Source organism: Callorhinus ursinus, unplaced genomic scaffold (assembly GCF_003265705.2).
Source record: "Callorhinus ursinus isolate GAN/ISIS: 27379988/994484 unplaced genomic scaffold, GSC_fseal_2.0 scaffold17, whole genome shotgun sequence".
Classification (NCBI taxonomy): Eukaryota; Metazoa; Chordata; class Mammalia; order Carnivora; family Otariidae; genus Callorhinus; species Callorhinus ursinus.
The window spans coordinates 33,027,444-33,039,659 of NW_027397079.1; the positions used below are offsets into that span (position 1 = coordinate 33,027,444).

Consider the following 12,216-nt stretch of genomic DNA (forward strand, 5'->3'; position numbering starts at 1 on the left):
AAGCAGCAACACGAGTCTCCGTGTCTGACCAGATTACTAGGCAACATGTTCCTGTGACTGTTACGAGCACCCTCTCCCCCCACGGATATTCCGTGGTTCTCTGCAAAGCTGGCCAGAGTTTTCCCTAGAACCCTCAGCCGCACTGTGTAAGCAGAAATTTGAATTCACAACCTGGTTACCATACAGTTGCCCCACAAACCATCTGGCTGCACAGAACTGGCTCTTAAATTATTGATCTTTTTATATCCATAAGTGTTCATAAATATGCACAGCATATGGATGGATGGATGGATGGATCAAACACAAGGAAAAAGACAAGTAGCAAAAGTCGAACACACCCAGATTTTTCCATCTACATTAGAGTGCGTGATGCCCGGAGCTGGTTCCTAGGGTAGGCCCTGCAATCACTGCTGTTATTAGTTCACAGTTATCATTAGCTCACAGCAATTTTAGAAAAATGTGGGGTTTTGGGGTTTTTTGTTTGTTTTTTTCTCCTAGCAAGAGCGTGAGTACTTCCTTATCACATGTACTCTGGGAAAACTGAAATGCTATCCATACTGTCCTCAGGAATCTTCACTTTTGCCCAGGCCCAATTAAAGCCTTCTCTCCCCAGACCTCCGTCCTCCAGTTTCCTAAGTCTGTATCCATGACGACACTTGGACTGCATTTCCCCCCTGTCTTTACTTGGGATGTCACGAGAGCCAGCAGCCTGACCAGAAATCTGCTAGTGGTTACAGAGAAGGAAAGTACATCCTATCACAGAGAGTAGGAACCTGTGTATGAGTCAGAAATTTAGAGTGCATTTTGCGGCTCATCGCTTTGACGGACTGCTCTGTGACCTTATGCTGTTAACACCTGCCTCCACAGGTGTGTGAAGAGCTTTAATTAATATTTGTAAATCTCCCTGATTGCCATAGATAGAAGATGGCAGAGAGGGACAAATTATTATTAATCATGGGGGGAAAAATGGTTAGATTTAAGTTTTGTTCCTTCACCAGAGACCTACACCCACAGACACTGTTTTCACAGTAGGAGGATTAGATATAAATCTTGATTTACTTCCTTTGCACTGGTGGAAATGCCCAGTCTCTGCTTAATGCAAAGCTCCCGTTCCCAGCTCTGCCTGAGACTCAATGTGCTCCGCCTCTGCTTCCTAATGCTATTTAAGTTATTACGGGAAGGAGCGTTGCTATTCATGAGTGTGAGAGTTCATCTAATTAGCTGATTTCAGTTCATTTGGCATTAAATAATTCCCCAAATTCCCATATGTTTAAACAATATGTTCAACAAGGGGGATGATTCTCTGAAAGCAATTAAATAGTTCTTTTAGGAGAGCTTGTCATCGGTCACTCATAAGCATCCCTGCTATTCCTGTCTGTGATGAAGGCAAGCAGCAATTATACGGAAAGCGCTTAACCTTCGCTAATGGTCACTGGCAGGCATCCACAGACAAGCTGCCACCCCACGCTGCTTAGAGCTCACAATGGGATTTTACCCTCCTCCCCCCCCCCCCCGGCAAACTTCAAGTATGTTATTGTATCCAGGCTGTTCAGCGAGCATTTGTTATTGCTCATACACTACTTTCCAACCCTGCCCGCCTCGCCGGCCTGCTTTGCTTAAAGGGAGATGTAGACATATTTTAAGTTCCCCCTGCACCCTGGTTGTATGGGAAGAATTGTCGACTTTGGACAGTGGTTGCCTCTGTGTATGATTGAAGTTTGCGAATCCATCTTCGGGGCTTCCTGAAAGGGGGGAGGATACTGCATTCACGTTCAGGTCTGTTTTAGATAGAGTAGAGAGACGATGCCCCTGCCCCCTTCTGTGTCTGGACTTGTAATGCAGCAGCAAACTACAGGTCATGAGCTAGAGTAGGACCATTCCTAACAAGCAATGTCAACAAAAGCAGCTAAGAAACATGTACTCATAGGAAAACTGTGTTTATACAAGACCATGGAAAGGTGGCATCTTTTGGTGATAAATTTCATCTTTATCTTGCTCAAGGGGTGGCTTTTTTGACGAGGGATGACATATTTAAATGTCCTTCCTAGGGCGCCTGGGTGGCTCAGTTGGTTAAGCGACTGCCTTCGGCTCAGGTCATGATCCTGAAGTCCCTGGATCGAGTCCCGCATCGGGCTCCCTGCTCAGCAGGGAGTCTGCTTCTCCCTCTGACCTTCTTCCCTCTCATGCTCTCTAGCATTCTCTCTCTCTCAATAAAAAAAAAAAAAAAAAATTTTTAAAAAAAAAAAAAGTAAATGCCCTTCCTAGGTCGGGTAAGAGAAAACTTCTGTATTAATACCAATCCCAGTGCTCATGTAGCACTGTTCATCTGAGAGTCCTAAATGGCTTTATGGACTATATTCTGTATCACTGTATTTTTACAAGTGAAAATACAGGTCCCCCAAAAATCAGATAGCTTGTTCAAAAACACAGAAGCAGTTGGGGAAGAACGAACAGACTTCTGGGTTCTTCTCACTCACTGCTGGCCTGTAAGCCAGCCCACCTTACCATTTGGGGACAGAGATTAAAACCAAAAGACAAGAAATTGAAACATTCAATGATATCATTTCCCTTTAGTTAAATTTCACCTCCTTTTATCCTTTCATGACTCTGTATTCCCATTGTGAATAATTCACAATACAGAAAAGTCTCCACACTAGGTTTGGGTGGAATGACTTTAAATTTAGAACTAAAATAGTGAAGAGTTGATGTATTTGATTATACACATTTGTAACTGTCTACTATGCTATCACTATATAACCTAGGTATTTGTGCATTGGCAGAAAACAAATGTTTTCAAAACCAGCAGTGACTACTCAATCTGGGTATGTCTGAAGGTTGATTTGTTCATAATAATTTGTTTTATCACTTATTAGCATTAAAAATATTTGTAGAACGTGTTGTTGGGAGGAAGGAATCTGATGGGGAGATTACCAAATCAGTTGTTCCTACAAAGCTCTCGGCTTTGGTCATTGATAATGTTATCAACAAGAATAAGGATTCAGCAGCCGCTGTGTGACACACCAGGCAGGTCTTTGCTCTCTTCTGTTCTGCCCTGTATTTCTGAAAAAGCACCTGTCATTTTGTCAAAACCTAGATTTGAAATCTAAGCTAAACTCAGTCCGCGTGCTTGAGCCGTTCAGGATAAATGGCTGTTGCCCAGACCAGCCCTGGGCATGTGTGGTGCCATCCAGGAGGGAATCCTGGGAAACCGTTTTCCTCAGCCTCAAGAAAGCCCCAGTCTATAACTAAATTCTCATTCAAATGTGCCCCCTTCTTTACACGCTTCTTGTATCCTCTCCCAACTGTAAAGCCTCCAGTCCGATGGATCCGAGGTGCTCCTGAGTCCTGAAGTCACCTGTGGCCCTCCAGACATGATCGTCACCACTCCCTTTGCATTGACCATACCACACTGTGCGGACGTCAGTTCTGAGCACTGGAACATCCATTTAAAGAAGCGGACGCAGCAGGGCAAGTGGGAGGTGAGACCCTAGTCTTCCTTTTGAAAAAATAGGATTTGGCTTCCACCGGTTGGATAGATTTAACCTTACCGTCTTTTAACACGTGTTTGCTGTGAAATCTGTAAGCATTTTCTTGTTTTTTTTTCAGAGGGTTGGTGGCATGTGCTTTACAATATCCTCAAGGTATTGGCTAGTGTTTTTCCATAATAATGGAAAAGAGAAGCAAGAGAGGATCCAGAGCTTCTGTCCTTGCTTTTAGAATATAGTTTTAATTACCCACACAGACACGTACCATTATGTGCCCATTCCTGGTACATAAAACTTCTGTCCTTCCTCCCAGAGCATGTCCCTGTCTGAATTGACTTTCCCTGCAGCCTCGGGAGGAAGCTCAGGGCATACAGGCTGTGTTCATAAAAGAAACTTCGAATCATAGGGATTAGAACATGTTTGAAATGTTCAGCAACACAGTAGTTGCTAAATATGTTCTGGTGAATTACTGAATACATTGACAATTAATTGAGCGTAGGTTGCCCCGTGTGTAGGAGTATATATGAAAGTGATACAGTCCAAGGGAGAGCAGAAGAGAGACAAGAAAATGAGGAAGTGTATGAGGAAGGTAACAACAAGAGAGACAGACACAGCAACGATTGCACTGTTATTACTATTTTGAGTGAAACCTCTGATTTATCTGATAGGGATTCCTTTTATGTCCGTCTAAAGTCAGTTTGCATGAAAGCAGTTGAATTATCTTGCTGGAACACAATGACCTGTTCCAGCTAGCCCTGGGGTCGTCCCTCCCAGGAGGTGCTTCAGGCAAAAGGAATAAAAGGAAGATCTTGTTTCTTTAGGAGAAGAAAATTCCCATTTGCTATAATGGATCACATTTACCCTGCCCAGCTCTCTCAGCAACTAGCCTGGACTCTTTGTTGCGAATGCATTCTGCTGTTTATTCAGTCCTGGTACAACCGGTGGCACATTTCACGGGCATAAAGTTCCATGGGTTCATAAAGGGGCAGGCTTTTGCTCTCTTTTCCATTATGGTTTGCTTTGCCTTGATTTTTACCACTTTAGTTTTTCTGTTGAGCGCTTCCTCACAAGCTTTTCATCCAGATGGTGTTATATTTATCCTCTACCCACCCAGTCACACAAACCAAAGTTCTTATCAGGGAAGGTGAAATATTCTCGTACATCTTATCAAAACCATTTATTTAACGGTCCCTCATGAATGAATTTGGTGGAAAGAGGATAAGATATTTGAAGGAAAATAAATATTACCTTAAGGATATTGAAAGAGATTTTCAGAAATAGACCTTTTTCAAGACAGAGTTTGCTTGTCGGGTGTTAATATTGAAGGTTTTTCTTAAATTCAGCACTGCACAAATTAACTGAAAAAAAGGAGAACTTTGGAAATGAGTTTTGTTGTAACCTATAGAATTCCAACACACTGAATAGAACTATTTCTTGAGTTCCTGATGTAAGCAGTTATTTGCTAGAAAAAGCGCATTTAACATCAAGGAAATGAGGACAATAAAAATACTCTGAAAAAACTGTGTCTGTGCATGCAAAGTCATTGTTAAATCATATCTTATTTCCAAGCTGAGACAATTTCATACACCGTTTCCCCACAGGAAGTGATGTCGGTGGAGGATGAATCCACATCCTGTTACTGCCTTTTGGACCCCTTTGCATGTCACGTGCTCCTCGACAGCTTCGGGACATATGCCCTCACTGGAGAACCAATCACAGATTGTGCCGTGAAACAGCTCAAGGTGGCGGTTTTTGGCTGTATGTCCTGTAACTCTCTGGATTACAACTTGAGAGTCTACTGTGTGGACAATACCCCTTGGGCATTTCAGGTCAGCCTTTTCTCTAGAATTCTTCTTTTGGTATCATGAAAGCATGGGGTTTCCTAAAGATCAGTATCAATAGAGAATTCTATAGCTGAGGGTCTGCAAGAGGAAGCCACACCACTGACTTGCTGGGGATACCTATCCCGAAGCAAGAGTTGTGTTATCGTATGTCCAATAGTGTGCTGACGCCCGAGGACATGAGGTACTTGGCACTCAAGAATAGAGAAGAGTCGGGGCGACTGGGTGGCTCAGTCGGTTAAGCGTCTGCCTTCAGCTCAGGTCATGATCCCGGGGTCCTGGGATCGAGTCCCGCATGGGGCTCCCCGCTCAGCGAGGAGAGTCCCTCTCCCTCTGCCCCTCTCTCTGCTCATGTGCGTGCTCTCTTGCGCTCTCTCTCTCTCAAATAAAAATCTTAAAAAAAGAATCGAGAAGAGTTACATAAATACATATAGAAAACACTGTGTGCTGAATTATCAACTGACTTAGAAGTCTAGTCAGAATTCAGAAAACAGAGACCCAATTGCAATAGATTGGAGAACAATCTCTGAGAGCCCTTTGTGAACCTTCATGGATGTCATTTAGGAGCAAAAGAGAAAGAGCTGCCATGTCAAGAAAGGAGAATGGCATGAGCCACAGGAACAGCAAGAGTCATTTGATGTGCAGAAGGCAGTGAGAAAACCGCTTGAACAACTGAAGGTTATAGTTAGGGAACAACAATTATAAATCCTATCGATCAGCAGGCAGTCATATTATATCCTGGATACATAGTCTACTAATTATTAGGGCTACTAGGGCAGAGATAGTTCAAGGTTCCTTTCCATTTTTGGTACTTTTAATCATGTAAGACTCATTTTAAATTAGCTACTCACGAAGGGTGTGAGTTTATTAATAGCAGCAAGGATAATGCAGAAGTGCCTGTGTAAGCTCTGCCCATATATAAATAGCATAGCTCTCCTGACACACCTCATCCCAGACCCCTGCTATTCCAGTCCTCAATCATTAAGTCCATTATGCAGAGCATTTCCTCCGTAACTAGCTTTTAAGACACTGAGCTGGAAAACTCATGTTTACCAGTAGAAGAGATACAATGACCTGAATCCTGAACATAAGCCAGTAAAGGAGACACAGTGCCAACCTATGTTCTCGAACCTTCCCCATCAAAGAATAACTTTTCTGGCCCACAGATCATTTTGAAAGGCACACTTAATATTTGGCTGCTCGTAAAAGAGCCTTTTTTCAGAGGGGCGCCATTTTGTAGAGGAAAGAACTTCCATGTGAGTTGTTAAACGTCATCCTATGATTGCTATTTGGTAATCTGCTTTTGCCACCCCTAATAAGAACATATTTCCGAAATAAAACTCATTAATTGACATTCAGCAACCAAAAATAATGAGTTGAGGTCATTACTACCGCTGAATGTGTCGACTGAAGTCAGATGTTTAGTAACTTGGCCAGATTTTGAAGGCTGAGTAAACTGGAGTAAACACGGGTGGCCTTGGAGGATTTCCAGCCTCCAGGCTCATATGGGCAACCCACTGCCGACCAGTGTGCCTGTGAGGATCTGTTTATCACAACTGCCTTGGAAGTCAGCCCTCATAGCCATTTTGATCTCACTTTGAATAATGCTGATGTCTATTATATACCAGTGAGTTTGACATTTGCCTAAAGAAAAAACTAAGTGACTTTCAGATAATCTATTCTTATTCCTCTTGATTGCTACCAGATTCTACAACAGCTCAACCGTTCACAGATGAATATGAATTGCAGTGTAAGTCACGAAAATGAGGCCCTAAACACAGCTTTTCCAAACCACTCTCCTTCCCTATGGGTAATAGACCCTTCTTCGTCAGTGCTAGGGAAAATGGTATTCTCCCTCTAAATTGAATCCAAATATCTTTATTTCATCATTTAGAGATACTTCTTAAAACACTGTAGTTTTGCATTAGAGAAATGTTTTCCGGTAGAAATACTCTTGACCCCATTTGTCATAATCTATTTACCTCCAGTGATTCTCCTAGTATGTCCAATAAAGCTGATTTTAAAGGAGGGCTTGGTTGTACTTGCTATTGACAAGATGTATGTGACAGCTATCATGAGCAACAAAAGCCACGCTTCCTCCTGGGGTGGTGAGAGATCATCAGCCTTGGTTGAATAACTTTTCTGGCCCACAGAAAGATTACAACACAACTTGTAGCTTTTCAGAACACAACCATGCGGTCTGTGGTCTTGATCTCTGGGTTTTGTTTCTGAGAGAGTCCAGCTTTCGGGATTTTTACCTTCCTAATAAGTGAACATGTTCAGGGCCTTCTGCCCAGGTTCCTTTAAAACTACCTCAACATCCCAAATCATCCATGTCACGTTTTTCACGGCTTTGTATGTGGTATTTAATGAGAGGGGAAAATTATATAGTTACTAACCCATTAAAACTGTTCCACTTTAAGAAAGCCTTAGCAACAGTTCACTTTTTGAACCTCTAGCAGACTTCACACATTAATATTAGCTCCCCCAACTTGTGTGGTGTGAGCTGAAAATATTGTATACAGTGATGACTCATGTTCTGTAACTCGGATAGAACCCTGACTTCTTAGTCAAAAGTAATGGGTCATCTTTCAAGAAGCATTTCTGCTGAAATTGCCTGTACTGGCATCTGCCTCCATTATCACGGTGTTAAAAATGTTTCTTGTGACTTGGAAACAGATACAAGCTTGGTTGCAATAGTCGCTGTGTTTATTATAGTGCATCTTTCATGTCTCAAAGACATGAATATATGTATTGCATCATAGCAACATATATGTGCCCAACTAGGACTGTCCTCTTGATCAACAAAGAAGCCTGGTTGAAGATCATGGTGATGTCTTTCATTTCATTCATAGCTCATTGAAGTTATGTCCAATAAAATAAGTAAAATCTCCCCCCTCGCTGGAAACCTTGGAAGGAGACAGCTTCCCGACCCAAGTCTTCTGTCCTCTTAGAACCAGTGAGGGTCTGGCGACATAATGGTCCCACCAAACTGTAGTCCTGTGGAGGGTTTTAGTACTGGAACAGAAACATTGTCCCTTTCCAGGCTTGCGCTCCTCCCCTGTACCTCCTTCAGGGGCTGCTATGCTGGCTTCTCCTTTGCTCTGGGGTTACTTCATCTGAATAATAGTACTGGTTTCTCTCAATGACAAAAGCAAAAGACCTTCTACACCTTGGTAAGACATAATTTCATTTCAGGTTTTTGAAGATCTGTTCTGATAAATACATCTACAACTGTCTCTGGGAAGTTAAATTAGCTATGTTGGGTTTTTTTGTTTGTTTTTGTTTTTTTTTTTAATAATCTGCCTGAAGGTGAGAGGAGAATAAGAAAACAACCCATGACTTCTTGTCCTTCCTGTTCCTGTGTTTCTGCGATAATTAGAGCCCTTTCTTGTGTGTGTGTGCGCGCGAACGCGCGCTTGACATCATCTCCTTTGGTGAATTCAAACCAAAGGTTGAGAAATGGTGGTATATTTATAAAACAGTAACATTTTAAGACCTAGGTTTCTGTTACTGTCTGTTTTATTTCTTTCTGTGTCTGTCTCACATGGGTGTCACGCACGCACACACACACACACACACACACACACAGCTCAAACAAACCTTGACACAGGGAAAGCAAGGAATTAAATGCTTGCCCCATCTTAGGAAAAGAAAAAAGGAAAAACAACTAGTTTTTTTTTTTTTTCTCCATTGCCCCCAGCCCTCCTATTCAGTACCTCTCGGTACTCATTACTTACTTGGCATTAATGTGGATTTAGAATCTAATTTCAAAGGATTTCCTCCAGATGCAGTTCTTGTGTTTATCAATAATGCAACCTTGGGAAATATTGTTCACGTAAAGCATTTAAAGGAACACACCACAGCAATATAATTTCTGTGTGTGTGTGTGTGTGTGTGTGCGCGTGCACACGCACATGCTTAAGTTCAGTTTTGTCTCATAAATATGTAAATTCTGCCTGCCTGCTTTAGTATCCCCGAAGCCCACCTGAATATTGCTGCCTGTCTCATTAAATCAACATAAAGAGCTCACTGAGGCACAAAGCTCAGGCTTTTCCTGGCCACAGCTCCAGGATCTGGATAGCTAACAGCCCCCAGTGTGAAATGAGGAGGGAGACCGACTAGAACCACCACCAACCATAGCCTTTGGGTACATTTTATAGGAAATAAGCTGGCCAGACCCTATTTTCTAGTTTAATTAATGCAGATATCAATTTAACAATAGAACTGGAGATTTAACATAAGGTCCTTGTCATATAGGAGGCAGATAGGAAAAATGAAGCGAGTATCAGGCCTCACGCTTGGGGTGATATATCCACTGAGTGACTCAGAACTAGTTCAGCAGAGTTGCTTGTATCAGTGATTCTCAAACCCAGCTGGGCATCAGAATCATCTGAAGAGCATTTAAAAATACAGATGTCCGGGCCCAGCCACAACAATAGGTTGTGGGCATAACTGGGAATTCTTTGCTAAGTATAATTTATTATTTTTGGAGAGTGTTTTAAAGCTTGTACTCAGGAGTTTCTATAACTCTGAAGCCAGTTGTACCTTTATAAATATATAAATACAATGATTACTTCCTTATTGGGCTTCTTCATTTTAATAATTACTTGTGCTACAGAATAACTGTGATTGCTTAATATTTTGTGCAAGATTATGAGACACTGGTTCAATGTGTGAAGGTGAAAGTAAGCTTAAAAAAAAAAAAGCAAAAATAGGGCGCTTGGGTGGATCAGTTGGTTAAGCGACTGCCTTCGTTCGGCTCAGGTCATGATCCTGGAGTCCCGGGATCGAGTCCCGCATCGGGCTCCCTGCTCAGCGGGGAGTCTGCTTCTCCCTCTGACCGTCTTGCCTCTCGTGCTCCCTATCTCTCATTCTCTCTCTCTCTCTCTCTCTCTCTCAAAAATAAATAAATAAATAAGTAAATCATGGTTGTATTTAAATTGGAGGCCCTAAAGCAGGAATTTCTAAAAGGTACCATTTTCCTCTGTGATAATTCTAAGTGGACATCTATTAAAAATTTCTAATATTCTCCACTCTGCATTTCAGGGCCTGCTCAGGCAGTATATATAACCATAGGGCAAATACAGACTGACTTACATCATCTTTATATATATCTTGCCCAGTGAAAAATTATTTACGGGACAGAGTTAATAACAGTCTGACCTTCACATGACTCAAAAAAAAAAAGAAAAATCAAGCATAGGATAGAAAAAGGCAGGGAAATGTAGAAAAAATACTAGACCACAGTCAAGTTGCCCTGTTTTAGTCTTCGTTCCATCACTAACCCTGTAACTTGAGGAAGAGGACTTTCTTTGGGGGTAAGGGTGTGCTTCAAATTTTCATCTCTTAATAAGATACATGATGATTTAAAACTACGTTCTCTTCTAGTGTGACGGTGCTCCATATGACTTCTAAATATTAAAATAGCCTAGCTCTACACTAAGAAGTGCACCATCTTGCACAAGACACTTCATCTTCTGACCTCAATTTACTTCTCTGTACATTCAGGCAAGTTAGATTATTTAAATAAAAAGAGTATGCTTTAGAGAGCCCAAATATACTTTGAAGAGTCCACACTATTGTTATTGTGTGGCTTTCACATGGTTTTAATAAGTACATTCCTTATTTGTACTGGTTTCTAACCTTATACTAGAATTGCAAAAAGAGGTTAATAGAGTATCAGGCTGATGATTTTGCTTGGCCATGAATAAGCCAGCTAAGGAACAGAGGCCTAAAGATAATAAGTAACCTGCCAAAGATCATGGAAATGTGACTGGAGTCCTGTGCCTCCATTTTTGGTTTACAAGATTCATCCTCTTTTGAGTATATGTAGTCCCCCAAAGATTCTTATACACCTTAAAACCTGAGTATCCATGTTCTAAAATTAAGTACAAAGTCCTTAGCATGGGAAGCGAGAATTCACGATTTGATTTTCATCACCTCCAGCCACTCACTTTCTACCCTAACCTATCCCAGCTCTGCCTCACCTCATACCTTTGTGCATACCCTGCTCACTGCCCCCAGTGTGCCCCCCCCCGCCTTCTCCTGTGACTAGCCCCGATCTTTAACTTCAAGGTTCAGCTCAAATATCACTTCTTCTGGTAATCCCCCACTTCTTTTCCTGGCCTCTCTTCCCATCTGGGTTAGGTTATACCCTGTACCTTGCCTTGACCTCCTAGGTAGACATGTATCTGTAATACTTAGATATGATAATCAGATGCCTACTGTTCTGAGCCTCTCACTAGACTGTGAGCTCCCTGGTGGTGGAGACAGTTTTATAAACTCCGAGTCCAGCTCAAGCATAGCTCCAGTGGACACTCATTAAATCTCAACAAGGAACCAGTGATCAGCATCTGTAAAAGACCTCCACTCAGCATTTGGAGTGAATTCTCTCTCCTCCCCGTCCTGCCACGATCCTTCCACTCTTTGCAGCCCCTATCAGATGCCAGCCACTATGTCGTCATGCTCAACTCCTAGACCCACACTGTTAGGAACTACCTAGCACTCTGTTGTTCAGTACAGTAATTACCAACTGCATGTGGATATTTAAATTTAAGTTAATTAAAATGAAAAACTCAGTTCCTTCCTCACTCTAGCCACATTTCAAGTACTCAACAGCCACTGTGGCCAATGACTACCATATTGAGCAGCACAGATATAGAACATTTCCTACATCACAGAAAGTTCACCACTGACCCAAGAGCCCCCAAGAAACACCCTTCTCATTAAAAGAAGCGGAGCGAATGACCTTGGAATTGAATCATTTAGTCCCGAGAAGAGATACCAGCAACCGATTAACAGTTACGTGTACGTGACGGGTAAAAGCTGGACAGCCGCGTCTTAGTAAGACATGTTTTTATTCCTGTTATTCTGCACCAGACAAGAGT

At 42.0% G+C, this 12,216-nt stretch overlaps 1 protein-coding gene across 9 annotated transcripts in view; it reads left to right on the plus strand.

The window, feature by feature from the left end:
* Positions 1-12,216, plus strand: part of UNC5D (unc-5 netrin receptor D) — a 530,004-nt gene that overhangs the window by 490,161 nt on the left and 27,627 nt on the right. For all 9 annotated transcript variants that reach the window (XM_025886174.2, XM_073902454.1, XM_073902453.1 and 6 more), the window contains 2 exons: positions 3,311-3,479; positions 5,087-5,314. In XM_025886174.2, coding sequence (XP_025741959.1) covers positions 3,311-3,479; positions 5,087-5,314 — 397 coding nt within the window. The remainder of the gene's footprint in view (positions 1-3,310; positions 3,480-5,086; positions 5,315-12,216) is intronic.